At 45.6% G+C, this 19,309-nt stretch overlaps 1 protein-coding gene across 4 annotated transcripts in view; it reads left to right on the forward strand.

Moving 5' to 3' along the window:
• The window catches only part of LOC111148653 (adenylate kinase 7), a 68,761-nt gene that overhangs the window by 11,753 nt on the left and 37,699 nt on the right, over positions 1-19,309 (forward strand). For all 4 annotated transcript variants that reach the window (XM_022505409.1, XM_022505411.1, XM_022505410.1 and 1 more), the window contains exon 4: positions 7,980-8,074. In XM_022505409.1, the coding sequence (XP_022361117.1) occupies positions 7,980-8,074 (95 nt within the window). The remainder of the gene's footprint in view (positions 1-7,979; positions 8,075-19,309) is intronic.

Raw genomic sequence — 19,309 nt, forward strand, 5'->3', positions numbered from 1 at the left:
CTCTCTCTGCCCCTCCCGCATGTGCACTCACTCTCTAAAGTAAATAAATAAATCTTAAAGTAAAAAAAAAAAAAAAAGGCACAGTAAGAGGGCACCTGGGTGGCTCAGTGGGTTAAAGCCTCTGCCTTCGGCTCAGGTCATGATCCCGGGGTCCTGGGATCGATCCCTGCATTGGGCTCTCTGCTTGGCAGGGAGCCTGCCTCCCCCCCTCTCTCTCTGCCTACTTGTGATCTCTCTCTGTCGAATAAATAAATAAAATCTTAAAAAAAAAAAAGGCACAGTAAGGCTTAGAATAGAAAGCTACGATTCCTTGCATTTCCCTTCCACTCCATCCCTACACCCCTAAAGGAACCTTGTTTACCCCACTTATACTTTTTTTTTTATTAACATATAATGTATTATTTGCTTCGGGGTACAGGTCTGTGAATCATCAGGCTTACACAATTCGCAGCACTCATCATAGCACATACCCTCTCCAGTGTCCATCACCCAGCCACACTCTCCCTCCCCTCCCACCCTCCAGCAATGCTCAGTTTGTTTCTGAGACTAAGAGTTTCTTATGGTTTGTCTCCCTCCTGATCCCATCTTGTTTCATTTTTTTCCCTCCCTACCCTCCACAACCTCTCACCCTGCCTCTCAGATGCCTCATATCAGAGAGATCATATGATAGTTGTCTTTCTCTGATTGACTTATTTTGCTTAGCATAATACCCTCTAGTTCCATAAACGTCATTGCAAAAGGCAAGATTTCATTTCTTTGATGGCTGCATAGTATTCCATTGTGTATATATACCACATCTTCTTTATCCATTCAACTGTGGATGGACATCTAGTCTCTTTCCATAGTTTGGCTGTTGTGGATATTGCTGCTATAAACATTCAGGTGCACGTGCCCCTTCGGATCACTACGTTTGTATCTTTAGGGTAAGTACCCAGTAGTGCGATCACTGGGTCATAGGGTAACTCTATTTTCTTTTCTTTTTTTTTTTTAAGATTTAATTTATTTATTTGTTTATTTATTTGTCAGAGAGAAGGAGAGAGAGAGCGAGCACACAAGTAGGCAGAGAGGCAGGCAGAGGCAGAGAGAGAAGCAGGCTCCCTGCCGAGCAAGGAGCCTGATGCGGGACTCAATCCCAGGACCCTGGGATCATAACCTGAGCCGAAGGCAGCAGCTTAACCCACTGAGCCACCCAGGCGTCCCAGGGTAGCTCTATTTTCAACTTTTTGAGGAACCTCCATACTGTTTCCCAGAGTGGCTGCACCAGCTCAGGGCTGCCTTTGCTATGCCCCAAAGTGCCGCCTTTTGACAGCGCACAGGAGAAGAATGAGGCACAAATGAGTCGGTTGTAAGAGAATGGGAGCTAGGGACAACAGTAGAAAAGACTGTCGCCCCGAACAACTCCTCAGTCTCATATTTATTAGAAAGTGAGTAACAATCAACAGAGCCAGAGGAGATTACACATTGACCATGAGTCTTGTACATACATGAGAAGAAAGGCAAAACATGTCTGGTCATGTAGTATGTGACCTACAGTGAGCAAGCCCAAACGAAAGGATTGTCTGACTGCTGGTGCTTTCCAGGGAAGGAGAGACAAGGGAAAAATGAAGCAGGTGGCGTTCCGCCCTGAGTGGGCCGGGCATCCCCAGCTGCTCTGCTTCAAGGACGTCCTTCAAGGACGTCCTCCCCCAGAGGCCTGTTGCCAGTACATGCTTTTCTTAAGGCTATATCTAAGCATGCTTGGTAACTAGTATAATTTCTCCTAAATTATATTTTAAGCAGTACATTGTTGGGAGGGATGATTACACCAAAGATTTTGGACAGTTCTGTTTTAATTTTCATTTGTTTCCATGAATTTTTTCAATTCTTCTTTAATTTCCTGGTTTACCCATTCATTCTTTAGTGGGATGCTCTTTAGCCACCATGTATTTGAGTTCTTTCCAACTTTCCTCTTGTGGTTGAGTTCTAGCTACAGAGCATTGTGGTCTGAAAATATGCAGGGAATGATCCCAGTCTTTTGGTACCAGTTGAGACTTGTTTTGTGACCCAGGATGTGATCTATTCTGGAGAATGTTCCATGTGCACAGAGAAGACTGTGTGTTATGTTGCTTTGGGATAGAATTTTCCGAGTATATCTATGATGTTCATCTGGTCCAGTGTGTCATTTAAAGCCTTTATTTCCTTGTTGATCTTTTGCTTGGATGATCTGTCCATTTCAGTGAGGGGGGTGTTAAAGTCCCCTATGATTATTGTATTATTGTCAATGTGTTTCTTTGATTTTGTTATTAATTGGTTTATATAGTTCATTACTCCCACGTTAGGGGCGTAGATATATAAAATTGTTAGATCTTCTTGTTGGACAGACCCTATGATTATGATATAATGTCCCTCCTCATCTCTTATTATGGTCTTGAGCTTAAAATCTAATTTATCTGGTTGAATGATTGCCACCCCAGCTCTCTTTTGATGTTCATTAGCATGGTAAATTGTTTTTCAGCTCCTGACTTTAAATATGGAGGTGTCTTTGGGTCTAAAATGAGTTCCTTGCAGACAGCATATTGATGGGTTTTGTTTTTTTATCCATTCTGATACCCTTGTCTTTTGATTGGGGCATTTAGCCCATTTACACTCAGGATAACTATTGAAAGATATGAATTCAGTGCCATTGTATTGCCTGTAAGGTGACTGTTACTGTATATTGTTTCTGTTCCTTTCTGATCTGTTACTTTTAGGCTCTCTCTTTGCTTAGAGGACCGCATTCAGTATTTCCTGTAGGGCTGGTTTGGTGTTTTCAATTTATTTTAGTTTCTGTTTGTACTGGAAGCTTTTTATCTCTCCTTCTATTTTCAGTGACAGCCTAGCTGGATGTAGTATTCTTGGCTGTGTATTTTTGTCATTTAGTGCCCTGAATATATCATGCCAGTCCTTTCTGGCCTGCCAGGTCTCTGTGGGTAGGTCTGCTGCTAATCTAATATTTCTACCGTTGTATGTTACAGACTTCTTGTCCTGAGCTGCTTTCAGAATATTCTCTTTGTCACTGAGACTTGTATGTTTTACTATTAGAATAAGGGTGTTGACCTATCTTTATTGATTTTGAGGGGGATTCTCTGTGCCTTCTGGATTTTGATGCTTGTTCCCATCACAAAATAGGGAAATTCTCTGTATAATTTGCTCCAATATACCTTCTGCCCCTCTCTCTCTTTCTTCTTCTTCTGGGATCCCAATTATTATAATATTGTTTCATCTTATGGTATCACCTATCTCTCGAATTCTCTGCTCATGGTCCAGTAGTTGTTTGTCTCTCTTTTTCTCGGGTTCTTTATTCTCCATCATTTGGTCTTCTATATCACTAATTCTCTCTTCTGACTCATTTATCCTTGCAGTAAGAGCCTCCATTCTTTTTTTTTTTTTTTAAGATTTTATTTATTTATTTGAGAGAGAGACAGTGAGAGAGAGCATGAGCAAGGAGAAGGTCAGAGGGAGAAGCAGACTCCCCGTGGAGCTGGGAGCCCGATGCGGGACTCGATCCCGGGACTCCGGGATCATGACCTGAGCCAAAGGCAGTCGTCCAACCAACTGAGCCACCCAGGTGTCCCGAGAGCCTCCATTCTTGATTGCACCTCATTAATAGCTTTTTTGATTCATCTTGGTTAGATTTTAGTTCTTTTATTTCTCCAGAAAGGGATTTTACTTCTGCAGAAAGGGATTCTCTAGTATCTTCCATGCTTTTTTTAAGCCCAGCTGGCACTTTGATACTCATCATTCTGAACTCTAGTTCTGACATCTTATTAATGCCTGCATTGATTAGGTCCCTAGCCATTGTGTTGCCTCTTGTTCTTTTTTTTTGTGGTGAGTTTTTTCACCTTGTCATTTTATCCAGGTAAGAATAGATGAATGAGGGGCGCCTGGGTGGCTCAGTGGGTTAAAACCTCTGCCTTCAGCTCAGGTCATGATCCCAGGGTCCTAGGATTGAGTCCCACATCGGGCTGTCAGCTCAACAGGGAGCCTGATCCCCCACCCCCCACCTGCCTCTCTGCCTACTTGTGATCTCTGTTTGTCAAATAAATAAATAAAGTCTTTACCAAAAAAAAAAAAAAAAATAGATGAATGAGAGAGCAAACTACCAAAAGGGTAGCAATGACATGAGAAAGATATACACCAACCAAATCAGAAGAGACTTGAAACCGGGGGGAGAAGAAAGGAGGAGAAAAAGGGAAAAAGAAAAAAAATATATATATATTAGACTGGTTAATAGAACAGAGCCACACACTTGATTTTGGATGTATTTTAGTCTGTTAGAAGGAACTACCTCTGAAAATTTTAAAGAAAGAAAAACATATGTATACAAAAATAAGTGTAAACATGATGAAGGGATGGAATATGACTGTAAAGATGAAAATTTAAAAAGATTCTAAAAAAGGAATTGATAAGATAAGAAGTTGGTTGAAAAAAGAAAAAAAAAAGAGGAAAAATTGTGATCAGGCTGGAGACTAGAATAAAGCCATGTGCTAGATTTAGGGTATATTTTGATCTTTTAGAAGAAACTGTATCTCAAAATTTTAAAGAAAGAAAAACCTATTTGTATACAAAATAATAAGGTTAAATACAATGAAGGGATAGATAATGACTATAACAATGAAAATTTAAAAAGATTTTTTAAAAAGGTATTGATAAGATAAAATAGTTTAAAATTGTTTAAAAATGTTAAAATAGGAAAGAGGAAAAAATTTTTAAAAATAGAATAAGAAAAAAAATTTTTTTAATTTAACTTTGAAAGACTAAAGGATCATGGAAAACAGCCGTGAATTCCATGTGTTGCTTCCCCCTAGCTGTGGAGTTCCGCAGTTCTCATTGATCAGTGAAATTGGCCTTGGCTGGATGTTCTTGCTGATCTTCTGGGGGAGGCGGCCTGTTGCCCTGATTCTCAAATGTCTTTGCCCAAGGCAGAATAGCACCACCCTTGCCAGGGGCCGGGCTACGTAATCTGCTCGGGTTCGGGTTCGCGCTCGGGAGCTTTTGTTCCCTGATCGCTTTCCGTACCACTTTGGAGGACGGGAATGAAAATGGCGGCCTCCCAATCTTCCACCTGGAGGAGCCGAGAGCTGGGGGCCCCACCCCACCTCAGAGAAAAGCAGTCAGTCCCTCCGTCTCCCTGGTCTCCCGCTGCGCTCCGTGCTCACCCGGCCTGTGACCGAGCATTTCTGTCTCTGGCGCACAGCCCTGTTCAGAGTCTCTAAACCTAGCAGATTCCTGCAGTGTATTCCTGCACCACTCCCCCTGGGGGAGGAAGGTGAGTTTCCCGGATGTGCCACGTGTGGGGTCCCTGCTTGAAAAGCAGTGTCCCGACTGTGCTGCGGACCATGGTTTAAGGTAACCCCGAGCTGAGAGCCCTTCCTCCTCTCTGTCTCTGTAGCCAGCTTCCCCACTCAGATACCTGGGGGCCTTGCCGCACTCAGACACCCACGATCCTTCTGTGACCCTGCGCGCCTCCCGAGACCATACTGTCCCCGTGAGGGCTCCATCCCCGCTTAGCCTCTGGAGCAACGTCCCTCAGTGGAGCAGGCTTCTAGAAGTTCTGATTTTGTGCTCCGTTGCTCCGCCGCTTGCCGGGAGCCGCCCCTCCCCCCCACGGTCTATCTTCCTGTCGCTTCGGATTCACTTCTCTGCATGTCCTGCCTTCCAGAAGGTGGTCACTTTTCTGTTCTTGGAATTGCTGCTCTTCTTCTCTTCCATCTCCTGCTGGGTCTGTAGCTGTTTGGAATGGTTTGATGACTGTCTAGCCGAACTCCTGGGACCCCATGATATGTAGATCTCCTGTTCCTCCACCATCTTCCCCCTCCCCCACTTGTACTTTTTAATGTATAAAAATCCTTGCACAGACAGATGTCCTTTGATTATGAATTTTAGACATTAGCCACTGCCCTCCTGCCATGACAGAGGGAACACAATGGTTTCCCAGACTTTGACAACGGTGTCTCCTTTCATGAGCTTTAAAATGGAGTGGGTTTTACTGCCTCTGTCTTCATTCTAATGAAGAGCTTTAAATAATGAAGAAGATTTTACCTCTCTATTTGGGGGAAAGGTTGTAACTGTCTTACCACATTTTGGAGAAGCAGAGTGTTCGTGTCTGTGAGAAAGTACAGTTAGAGGTCTTCAGCTGCCATCAGGGTCACCTGGGGCGTGGGGCGTGGGCTTGGTGGGGCTTTGAGAATTTTGTCCTTTTCCCTGATGTGCACAATCTTAGATTGGGAGTATGGTTTTTGTTTGGGGCTTTTTCTTGCATATTTGTTTGTTGTGTTTTTTTCTTTAAAGATTTTTATATATTTATTTGAGATAGAGCAGGAATGAGAGAGGGCACGAGAAGGGGTGAGGGGGGCTGAGGGAGAGGGAGAAGCAGGCTCTTCCCTGAACAGAGAGCCCGATACGGAGCTCAGGGTTCCATCCCAAGACCCTGAGATCAGGATCTGAGCCAAGGCAGGTGCTTAACTGACTGAGCCACCCAGGTGTCCGCTGTTGTGGGTTTTTTTTGTCTTGTGTTTTTTGCAAAGGGTAATTCTTACTTCTTAATAATGTTTTATTAAGTAATTTTAAAATGTTTTACTAGAAAAGGATTCTCCTACCTTGCTCTTCACAGATACTCTCCAAGGAAGGCAAGATGACCCAGAAGAAGGGAACAAAGTGTTAGGAATGGGAGAAACCATTTGCATATGAGGATAAAATGTGCTTGTTCACAAGTGAACAAGATTATTTTAGACCCATTAAAATGATCACAAATGAAAGGATAACCCACTTTGAAGAGCTCTAAGTGGGCTGAGCAGTCACTAACTAGGTCACAAACCAGTCTGAGGCATCGTGGAGCCAACAGGGTAAAAGGGTAGAATGAAATTGAAGAGGCCATTTTTGTTAATAGAATGAAAATGGCACTAAAATGAACGCTTCTGTTGGAGATTAACGCTTGGACATCGCCTTCTCAGGCTGAATTCAGTAACGCCTTCTTAGCTCAGGGTCGGCCTCCACACGTGCCTTAGACTCAGGGGATCGTCAGCCTTTTATTGTCCTGCTTCTTCAGGGAATTAGCTCCTGAGACTAAAAATGCACCATGACAACCGTGTCACTTACCTCCTCTGACAATTTAATTAGACCTCCCTTTAGATTTTTTTTTCTGGAAAATTACACATCGTGAAAAATATTTTAATGGAATCACATGCAGAAAGTATTTAAGGGAGATTGAATGCTTCAGTGTGTGGAGAGCCCCCTCCCCTTCCCCCGGGAGGCAAAAGACCCTTTAGAAATCCAATGTTCATCCTTCCGTCCACCACTGTTTTAGATTCTGATCCCTATGGAATGTTCATCATTAGCCATTCCCGCCATACCCAAGGCCCTCCAGCCGCGGCCCACACCGTCCACTGCATGGGCTGTCCCCGCAACCCCCAGGACTGCTTTAGGTGAAATCGTAATGGGGCCTTACCTTTGGATTTGGGGCCTTCGCAGCCCCAGCCCCAACCTTGCTAGGGCCCCCTGCTTCATTCTCCATGCAGCCGGCTGGCTGTCAGGCATAGTGGGAGAGCTCAGCGTTTGCAACCAGGTTGCCTGGATTGGACTGTGTCCCCCATCTCTCCTCCGTAACTCTGGGCAAAGTACACCCCAGTTCCTGGTCTGTAAAACAGAGATAATAGTAGTACGTATCTCATAGTGGTAAGGAGGCAAGAAAAGCCATGAACTGTTCTAGTCCATACCAGTGAGGATCAGGATGCCCACTGGCCCACTGCTATGGCCCAGGAGGCAAGAAGGAGGGTTAAACCTGGGAGCTGGGCTTAGTAGAGTTTGGGTGGCTGGTGGGAGAATGGCAAGAACCACAAGGGCAGCGGGACTGGCCAGGGAAGCACAGAGGTGACACCCATCTTAATTTCAAGTCCCACACATGATGGGGAAAGTGAGGTCTTTGGGGACCCGAATAACTGCTCCACTTTTTGGCCCTACAGCCCTGAATGAAGAAGTCAGCCACTTTGAGAAGCGCAAGGTATTTATTTTAGTTTCCACCGTGATGACTTGGGCACGATCCAAACTCCTGGACCCTGTAAGTAGCGCACTAGCTTTTCCTTCTTTGTTTTTAAATAAAGATTCATTTATTTAGTTGAGAGAGAGAGAGTGAGTTAGAGGGGAGAGGGGCTGAAGGAGAAGGAGAGAGAGAGAATCCCAAGCAGACTCCCTGCTGAACGAGGAGCCCAACATGGGGCTCGATCCTGGGACCCGAGATCATGACCTGAGCCGAAATCAAGAATTGGAGGCTCAACCGGCAGAGCCATGCAGGTGCCCCTGCACTAGCCTTTCCTTTATGCAGCCTTTCACCCTTGATACCTTGTGATCTGTGTGCGGAGAGGACGTTCTGTGGTGCACCGTGTGGTCTTTCCCTCCTGAATTCTATCCCATAATGAGCGTTGAACAGAAATCACTGACTCTAAGCACACTCAATTCTAAGGGCCCTCCCTGTGTTATGTGCCACTTGGGAAGGAAAAGATAAATGATACCAATTAAGCTGAAACCATGCTTACTTATCACTTAGACTTCGTATCTGAAAAAGCTCTCTTTTAGCTGTATTGAGACCTCTATTCCTGTCTTACACCTTCTCGTGCAGAGAGGAAAAGGAACATGGATGCCCTATACAGTTGTTATGGGAGCCCCCAAAGCCCTTCATCTTCAGAGGCCAGGTGGGTGACTCACCCGTACCTCCTATCTTTGTGCACACAGTAAGGCAGTGTGCACGCTGCCTTAGGTCATTTCCTTCCTTTTCCATGTGGGCTTACACTCGGTCTTCCAGAGCTGTTGGCTTTCTCTACGGATATCAGATGTCCCTTGGCCGTTCTGCCCCAGTGTCTTTGTGCCTGTGAACTGAATCACAGTGCGATCTTGTGAAGGACATTTAGAAAGGCAGTTCAGTGAACAGGTGCAGTGCCTCCTTCCATTGGAAGGGATGACAGAATCAGTTGTGCTCAAGGTCAACCAGGTGCCAGCAAGGACAGCCTCAACACTTTCTGGCTGAGCACCGCTGTAAGAAGACACTGACCACAAGACCCATCCCAACTTCAGAGATCAGAATGTGGGAGGGAAATGCAATATCCTAGAATCAATGGAATATGTTACTTATAACGAGGAGATATGGAGGGACTTATCACACATTGCGTTAAAGGCCATTTGTTTCTTTCATTGTCTTTCCCTTGGTGAACTGGGAGATCGTTGAGATTGGAGAGCTGTTTTCTGTCCTTTTCTTGTAAAGGTCACTCATCCACTCCCATCTGGTTGCCCTCAGTCAAAGACCTAGCCAGTTATTTGGCTCCTGTTCTGGTTCCTGCAGACCATCCAGTGAAATGTCTGCTACAAAACAATCATTGGTCTCTTGACTGGCTGCTGGCCTGCCAGACTGTGCTTGCTCCTTCACTTATAAACTAACTCGTACTGAATTGAGCAAAATGGGAATGTATTGGCTTATAAGTGATACGTCCAAAGGTGGACTGCAGGCACAGCTGGACCTAGAAGCTTAAACAATGACCTCAGAGCTCACTATTCTCTTTCTCTCTTCTGTTGCTTCTTTCCTCCTGGGTAGGTGTCATTCTCAGGTAGGCTCCCCGTCCTGCTGGCCCCCAACAGCTCCCGGGCTTACATCCCCAGAACTTCAGTTCCCTTTTCCACTTTGCTCATGTCCCACCCCAGGACTGGAATGTGCCGTGTGTCTAAGTCTTGGGGTCTAAACTTGAGCCAGGCACTGCAGCCAGGGGAACACAGAGCTCAGGCTGGCCAGGTCTGGGCTTATCTACTCACTTGCAGAGGTGGGAAGGATCAGCCCCCAAACTGCATGCTCTGATGGTGGAGAAGACATGGGTCCCCCAAGAAAATTGAGGAAGATGGCTGCTGCGTTAGCACCTGTGTCCTATGGCAAGTCCATATCCTCTCACCGTGGTTGTAACTTGTATTTCCTCAACAGCTCATGATGGCTTGAAGTGAGGCTTACGAAGGTATAACCTACATAGAGTTCAGGTAGTTCTACATAGAGTTCTGGATAGTTCTGTGAGCTTTGAAAAATGCATACGGTTGTGTAGCCACCACAGCACTCAAAACAGAACCAGTTTTGGGGGGGTTTCTACCACCCCCCAAAATTCTCTACCCCATACCACACAAAAGCTCAGTTCCAGACGGATCACATAATTAAAAGTAAAAACCAACACTTTTTCATTTTTTTAAGAAAAATTAATAGAACTTACAGGGGAAGAGTTCTTAGGACCCAGCAATGCTAAATATGACCCCCCAAAATGAATAAATTCAACTGCAGTGGAATGAAGGAGGTATTTATGGATGAAAAGATGCTGTGTGTGAGATTTACCTTTGAAATCGCCCAGGGGATGAGGAAGTAGATGCTGGGCAGAGAGGAAACCAGGTTCCACTGTGCAGGAACCTGAATCAAATCACATGGAAACATCACACAAACCCAATATGAAGGATGTTCTATTAAATAACTAGCTCATAAGCTTTTAAAATGGCAGTAAAAGACAGAAAACCAGAGCTCTGCTCCAAATAAAGATGAACAAGACATGGCAGTTCTGGGCCAGACGTGATCTTGGACTGGACCTCTGCTGGGGAAGAGACACTAAAAAAGACATCACTGGGACAGTTGACAACGTTGGAGCATGGACTGTCAATGGGATAAAATTATGTATATCAGTATTAAATTTCCTGAATTTTATCACCATACTGTGGTTTCCTAGGAAGATGTGCTTAGGAGATACTCACTGAAAAGTTCAGAGAATATGTATACAGTGTATGCAGCCTGCTCTCAAATGTTTCAGAAGAAAGAAATGATACATGTATGCTGTGTGGAAATACAATTAGAAACAATGTCTTCACCCAACCCAGAAAATCTCTCCACAAGGGAGCAGAGAAAGAAAACAAATTTATTACCTAAAAAGCATGAAAACGGAATGTCATGCACGTCAGGGGCAATCCGCTAAGAGATGGCAAAGACAGAGGGGAATCTCCCTTTTGTCGTTAGCCAAGCAGGTTCCACCCTTTGCCTCCATGTTTCCCGATAACAATAACTAGTTCTTGAGAAAGGGGACTTGACAGCACCATCTGTCACAGGTAGTTCATCCCAGATTCACCTAGTAATTTGGGTGGCCATCTGGCTTAGCTAATTGGCTTTATCCAGAGGAAAAACAGATCTTTCATACCTTTATGGCAGGAGGGAGTTCTGCAACTGAGAGCAAGGGGTGTGGCAAAGTCAGGATCCTACCTTCCTGCAGAAACTGGAAGACAGAGGTGCTCTCTCCCTTGATGGTTTCTATTTCAAAGAGATATCTCCCAGGTCCTTCAGAAAGGCCTTTCCTCGTTAGGAAGCTGCTAAGAGGCTTATTTGGCTTCTAAAAAAAATTCACACACTTGGGGCACCTGGGTGGCTCAGTTGGTTAAGCGTCTGCCTTTGGCTCAGGTCATGATCCCAGGGTCTTGGGATGGAGCCCTGCGCTGGGCTCCCTGCTCAACGGCGTGTCAGCTTCTCTCTCTCTCCCTCTGCTGCTCCCCCTGCTCATGCACGTGTGCGCTCTCTCTCTCTGACACATAAATAAATAAAATCTTAAAAAAAAACAAAACAAAACAGGGGCGCCTGGGTGGCTCAGTGGGTTAAGCCTCTACCTTCGGCTTGGGTCATGATCCCAGGGTCCTGGGATCGAGCCCCACATCGGGCTTTCTGCTCTGCGGGGAGCCTGCATCCTCCTCTCTCTCTCTCTCTCTGCCTGCCTCTCTGCCTACTTGTGATCTCTGTCTGTCAAATAAATAAATAAAATCTTTAAAAAAAAAAAAAAAAAAAAACCAAAAACTCACACACTTGGGGTGCCTGGGTCGCTCTGTCGGTTAAGTGTCCGACTCTTGATTTCAGCTCAGTAGAGAGTTTGCTTGAGATTTTCTCTCTCTCCCTTTGCTCCTTTCTCCCCCCACCCCCCTTGTGGGCTCATGGGCTTGCTCACTCTCCCTCTCAAATAAATTAATTAATTAAATCTTTTTTAAAAACCCACATACATTTCAAAGAGACAGAGAAAGGACTTACAGACTTTTTATCAAAGTATAGTGCTCTAAGAAAAAAGGATGGGAGAGAAGCCTCTTGCCTCGTTGTCAACAGGGAGAATGAAGCTTCTTGTTTTTAATTTTTATTTGCCCTTAAAATATTCATACAAATAGAAAGAGAGAGATAATGAGAAAACAATGTGATAATTTTTTTTCTAATTAGTGGATCTGAGGGGGGAAAAATGTATAGGAGTTCTCCATATTGTTTTTGTAAACGTTCCTTAAATGTGAGATTATGTCAGTGTAGAAGCTCACAAATAAGTAAAATGTAGTAGAATCACCCTGGGAGCAGAAGAAAGCCAGGTGGGATTTCAGTTTTCCCTGTTTTTTGTTTTTTGTTTTTTTTAAGATATATTTATTTTAGAGAGAGCTGGGGGTGGGGGGAGCAGTGGAAGAGGGAGAGAGAGAATGTCACGCAGACCCTGCACTGAGCGCAGAGCCCGATGAAGAGCTCGACCCCAACTGACTGCATCACCGAGTTGTCCCTTGGTTTCTCCTGTTTGAGGCACAGCTGCATTACCCTAGTCTAGGGTGTTTGTGCAAGTCACAGGTGACTTGTGATTATGAGCTGAGCTCAGCCAGATCTGTAAGGGCAAGACATTGGAGGACCTGGTAAGTGTGAGGCCCTGCAAATGTAGCTAAGACCATTTGAGTGCAACCCCTTAATGACTTCCTTTAAGGCCTATGACCGCCTCCTTGCCCAGTGATGCTTATCATCCCAGTTGTGGTTATGGTTGGAATAGGAAGTTGGAATATCTGTCCTCAGATCTGGTTCCCCCTTTTCTAGGGACAAAGAAGCAAACTGACAGACCAGGCTGCTCTGAAGGGCAGTTTGTCCCCCAGAAATTTAACTGAAGGGTGTGGGGCAGAGGAAGACTTTGGCATCAGTGGATATCAGGTTGCAAGTAACAGAATCTAGCTGGAGTTAGCTGACGCAGAAAGAGGACATTGTTGTAAAGATATAAGCAAGGTCTCTAAAAATCCACGGTCAGAGGGGCCATTGGGCATCAGCGATTGGGAAGCTGGGCACGCCCTGTGCACCTGTTCCCCTGCTCTTCCCTGCTTCTGTCTTCTTGTCATCATCCCAGGAAATCCTTTTTTTTTTTTTTAAAGATTTTATTTATTTGACAGAGAGAGATCACAAGTAGAGAGAGAGAGGAGGAGGAAGCAGGCTCCCTGCCTAGCAGAGAGCCTGATGTGGGACTCGATCCCAGGACCCTGAGATCATGACCTGAGCTAAAGGCAGAGGCTTAACCCACTGAGTCACCCAGGCAGCCCATCATCCCAGGAAATCTTAACAGCCAATCAAACCTGGTCCTAGAAGGTAGCGGTCATTAACAAGATATGTTAAGCTGGAAAAAATCATTGTGACCTCTTGACTTTAAGAAAGACAGATCTTCAGCTCTGTCATCATGAAAAATGGCTCTAACGCCACTTTTCAGTACAACTAGTTCCAGGACACTATGGAAGGGACTAGATTCCATGTTCTGGGTCAGTAAAAATCTGGGTGAGCCTGGAATTTATCTTTGATGTCAGAAAGCTGAGACATTTTCAGAGATGCCCTGGGCGGTGTTGAGAGTCCAAAGAGGGCTCCCCACTTGTCCAGTGGTGAAGGGTGAGCATCACGAAAATAATTTTGCATGCTGGGCATTTCCCATCTGTCCTTGCAGATCCAGTCCCCACTTTCCTCGACCCTGCTCTGGCGTCACAGGCTAGGTCAGCAGGCAAGCTTGTCCTCTCCTGCCCACTGGGTTTGGCCAGTGGGGAGTTGGGTGAGAGGATGAGGGAAAGGAAAAGAGAGAGGTCAGCGTGTTTATCCTGCGAACTGGCAGGCTGAGCTCCTCAGCCAACATCACTGTGCCTATCGGGCAGCCTGTCCCCTCTTCTCCAGGCCCTAATTATCACTGGCTTCCTCTCAGCTTTGGGACCTACGAGTGGTACAGAGCACCCCGTTACTGACTCCAACGTATTGGATTCCCCTTCACGCTGTCCACATCTTTGTTAATAATCCTGTTTTATGTATTTTTTTAAGATCTTGTTTATTTATTTGTCAGAGCAAGAGCGAGCACCAGCAGGGGGAGTGGCAGGGGCGGGGGTGGAAGCAGACCCCCTGCTGTGCAAGGAGCCCAATGCGGGCTCCATCCTAGGACCCTGGGATCAGGACCTGAGCCGAAGGCAGGGACCTAACTGACTGAGCCACCCAGGAGTCCCAATCATCCTGTTTTTAAACTCTCCTCAAATTACCCACTTTGCGTGTACTTTTTATCCTGCTAAGACGCTGCCTGACACATTGTGCTTAACTGAAGTCCACTGAGTTGGTGGAAAGCCACGACTTCATTATGCAACTCAAAAGAGAAAGGTGAGCGTGGATTGGTGTAGACGCTGCTGGTCCCCTGACAGCCACCCCACTCCCCTCTCTTCCTTTCTAGTGGAGTCCTGATTTGTTCAGTGGCTGAGCTGCCCATGAGAGCCACGGAAGGGGGATGCTATCCCCACCTCCAGGGAAATCCTTATGAATCCAAATGAGCTGTGATGGTCCCATTCTTCTTGCGAACAATGGGCTAAGGGCAGGCGTGCAAGCTAATTCCAGAATGCCAGAGAGTAACAGCCAAACCCCAAACATGTTGACTCTCTTAGCCGTGGTAAAAGTTTATTCCTTATTCATATGCAACATGTGACAGGTTTTTCTGATGAATAAGTGTCCTCCCAACTCTGCTTCGAGACCCAGGGTCCTCCCACTGGATGGCTTGACCATCTTCCAGAGTGGCCTCCAGAGCCATTATGCAAATCTACATCAAGCCTGGGGACCCCAGGTAGAAGGCACAGAAGTTCATGCACGGGAAGCTTTCCAAGCCACGCGTGGAAGACATATGCATCCTTTCTCTAAATGCCTTTGACTAAAACCCCATCGCACAGCCAAACCCAACTGCGAGAGACCCGGGATATGTCATCTAGCTCTGTGCCTGGGAAATCAGCATGGTCCAGGATCTGGCATGGAGAGGAGTCCCCCGGGAGACCTCTGTGAAGGGCTCATCTCTGCTTAGAAGATGCAGCCTTCTTCCCTCTGGAGATACTGTCCGCTCTGGACACGACACTTGGAACTAATGGCTGCTGCCGGTCTTGCTAGGAGCCCGAAGAGGAAGGGCACGCCCTGAGGGAGCTAGAGCTGAGAGAGCATCAGAAGGGCAGAGAAGCCCATCGCATGGCACCTAGAGCCACCCTGGCTTTTTTGTGACTTGTTTTGTTTTGTTTTAAGTAGGCTCCTCACCCAACACGGAGCCCAACACGGGTCTTGGACTCCTGACTGTGAGATCGAGACCGCAGCTGAGATCTAAGAGCCGAACACTTAACCACCTGAGCCATGTAGGTTCCCCTGGAGCCACCCTATTTCTGAAAGTTATTTTGGGGACATAATGAATCTCATCAGGGTTGAGGCCATTTTGAATTTGGTTTTCTGTTCCTCGAAGCCAAAAGTATCCAAACAGATAGAAAACTGTATACAGGGCATTTATTCATTTTGGTTATTTTTACTTTTTTAATTTAACTTTTATTTTCATTTTTTTATTATGTTCAGGTAGCCATCATATAGTACACCATTAGTTTCTGATGTGTTCAATGATTCATTAGTTGCGTGTAACACCCAGTGCTGATCACAACACGTGTGCTCCTAATTACCCATCACCAGGTTACCCCATCCCCCCACCCCCTGGCATTTTTTTAATACATTAACTCATTTGTATTTGTTTTAAAAAGTGGGAGAATCTCAATATTTATGGGGCCTTTTTTTTTCTTTAGTATCTGTTTTATTTTTTAAGACTTTTAAATTTATTTACTTGAGAGAGAGAGTGAGGCAGAGGCAGAGGGAGAAGGAGAGTGGGACTCGATCCCAGGACCCTGGGATCATGACCTGAGCTGAAGGCAGATGGTTAAGTGGCTGAGCCACCCAGGCGCCCCTAGTATCTGCTTCAAAAGTACAGCCATGTGTTTGTTTTTTAACGTGTGAGTCAAGAGCGGAGACCATTATGCTAGCCAACAGCCCAGAAGAAAAAGGACTGATGTGCTGATAGTTACGGAGTAACCTGGTAGGAAGAGTCCAGCAGGTGAGCCGCTCGAGCAAACACAGTGACCAGTGAGAAAGCGGGTCCAACACCGCGGTACAAGACAACAGATTTCAGCCAAACAGAAAGGGGGAGATCACTCTGCAGAGTCAGTTCTCCCCCTCCTGGAAGGAGGAAGCGTCTAAAGAAGCTGACTGACTGTGGTGAGATGTTAACAAGACCGGCAGAGTGTCCGGAAACGCCACCAGTCACCACCGTGTGACAACCAAAGGATAATGGATACAAAGCCGACAGAAAGTCGACTCACCATTTATTGGGAAAGCACAGATGCAAGTAGTCACAAGGAACCAAAACCTCTGCGAAAGATACAGGATCCAACTATACTTTATTTGTCACCTGTTTCTAACAAGTGACATTCAAGGACTAGAGGGAACACAGCCCAGTGGTCGGTAATGAAGGTTCGTACGTGGTGTGCAAGCCAGGTCTCTGTTCAAACCGGGAATCAGGACGACAGCTCAGTCCCCGCAGTCCGGGCTAGTGGATGGGCGACAGTGCAGCTGGCCAGAGAGAGGGTGAGCTTCCTTCCCCCTTGGCCCCGGTCTCACAATTTCGAGGAAGAGATTGACTGACTATCAAAACCTGTGGCCAGAGAACAGAGCACCGGGGATGTGACCATCTCTGATACGGCCATGAGGATGGAAGGAGAGGCAAATCCTAGAAGAGGGGTGCAGGGCACCCAGGAGGGCCAGCCAGGCAGACTGGCCACCCCATCGTGACAGCCAGGGCTCTGGAGTTGCCAGGACTCAAGTCATCCTGAAGGCAAAGCCGGTTAGCCTGTTTCTAGACCCCAAGTAAGGATCACCAGATCTAGCAAATGCAAATACAGCATACTCACTTAAATTTGAATTTTAGAGAAACCGTGAATAATTTTTAGCATAAGTATATCCCATGGGGGTATTTAAGACATACTTACACTAAAAAATTATGTGTTTGTTTATCTGAAATTCAAGTTTAGTTGGGTGTCCTGTATTTTTCTCTGGCAACCCTGTATGTGAGCCACTCGACATACTTGAGAGATCAGCTTATCACGTAACATACTCACTGCACATCTACCATGGACCCAGAGCTGAGGTGGGAGAGCTTGATCTTCTCCTTGGACACTGACCCTCGCCCGGTCTTCCTCCCCATGGTGATAGCACCATTCCGGCTGCCCCAGCCTCACTCCCTTCCACCCACCAGCCAATCCATCTATACGTTCTGTTACCTCAACACCCCGAATGAGACAGAATGCATCTTGCTCTCTCCCTTTATCCATGGCGACGTTCTAGCCCAAGCCTCAGCCTTTCCCACCCCTCACTACGAAAGCACCCTGGTAACTGGTTCCTGTCATCCCCTCCTTCCAATCCAGTCTTCAAGGGAACATCTTAAGTGATCCTGTGAAAATATAATTCAGGTCTTCGTGCTTTAGTTTTGTTTAAAATGCTCAAAACTGGGGCACCTGGGTGGCTCAGTCAGTCAAGCATCTGCCTTCAGCTCAGGTCATGATCCCAGGGTCCTGGGACAGAACCCCACATGGAGTTCCCTGCTCAGTGGGGAACCTGCTTGTCTTTTTCCCTCTGTCCCTTCCCCATCCTTGTATTCTCTCTCTCTCTCTCTCTGTCAAATTAATGAATAAAGTCTTTTTAAAAATTAAATAAATAAATAAATAAATAAATAAAAATAAAAAATGTTCAAAACCCTTCGATGCCTTTTTATGCTCTTAGAATAAATCTAAATTTCTCGACATGGTCCATAAGCCGTGATCAATAGCCCTGGCTATTACTTGCATTGTCCAATACTGATTCCCAGCTTGGCCCTGGTCACCTGGGTCCTTCCTACCAACAGCTGTGCCCCCTCTAGGTCCTCATCGTGTTTCTGCTGTCTCTCTGATTCAGTCCATGTAAAGCCAGGACTCAAATGTTTTGGATCGATTATCAAACTTGGACCACTGTGATGTGGTTGAAAGTTTCCTTACTGAACACTGTGCTTTAAAAATCCTCCACCAGGGGCATCTGGGTGGCTCAGTGGGTTAAGCCTCTGCCTTCGGCTCAGATCATGGTCTCAGGGTCCTGGGATCGAGCCCCGTATCGGGCTCTCTGCTTGGCAGGGAGCCTGCTTCCTCCTCTCTCTCTGCCTGCCTCTCTGACTACTTGTGATCTCTGTCTGTCAAATAAATAAATAAAATCTTTAAAAAAAAAATCCTTCTCCAGCTACTAGGACCTCTGTGTCTGGATGGATCTGGGAAAGTCACTCTGTACCATGAGTCTCAATTTCTTCCTTTGATTTTTGTTAAGTGTTCATTTCCTTGTTCTGGGAGGATCCTTCCATGGGTCTTCCCAGGATGGTGAGCTGTGGAGGGAATGAATGTGATGTGATGTGCTGCTCAGTGGACTGTGGAGAAATATTTTTCATCCCTGATTCCCAATGCAAATGATATTTCTCCTTATCTGATAGAAACTTACACATGGAATGCTCTTATTAACATGAGGTTGATTTGAGGGGAAAGGGCAACATGGAAAAGACAAAAAAAAACACCCACAAGTTAGAATAAAACATGAAACCGTATATGTTGCGAAAGCTATTAAGAAATGGGTTATTTTATTTACCCAAAGGATACAAACATAGTGATCCAGAGGGGCACACGCACCCCAGTGTTCCTAGCAGCAGTGTCCACAACAGTCACTATGAAAGAGCCCAGATATCCATCAGCAGATGAATGGATAAAGAAGATGTGGTATATATACACAATGGACTATTACTCAGCCATCAAAAAGAATGAAATCGTAACCATTTGCAACAACATGGATAGAACTAGAGGGTATTATGCTGAGCGAAATAAGTCAATCAGAGAAAGACAATTACATGATCTCACTTATACGTGGAATTTAAGAGACAAGTCAGGATCATAGGAGAAGGGAGGGAAATCAAGAAAGATGAAATCGGAGAGGGGGACAAATAATGAGACTCTTATCTCTAGGAAACAAACTGAGGATTTGGGGGTGGGGGACAAATGTGGGGGAGGGGGATAACAGGACAACAGGCATTTAGGAGAGCACGTGATGTAATGAGCACTGGGTGTTGTACGCAACTGTTGAATCCCTGCCCTC

This window comes from Enhydra lutris, unplaced genomic scaffold, assembly GCF_002288905.1.
Source record: "Enhydra lutris kenyoni isolate GAN:26980312 unplaced genomic scaffold, ASM228890v2 scaffoldscaffold20, whole genome shotgun sequence".
Classification (NCBI taxonomy): domain Eukaryota; kingdom Metazoa; phylum Chordata; class Mammalia; order Carnivora; family Mustelidae; genus Enhydra; species Enhydra lutris.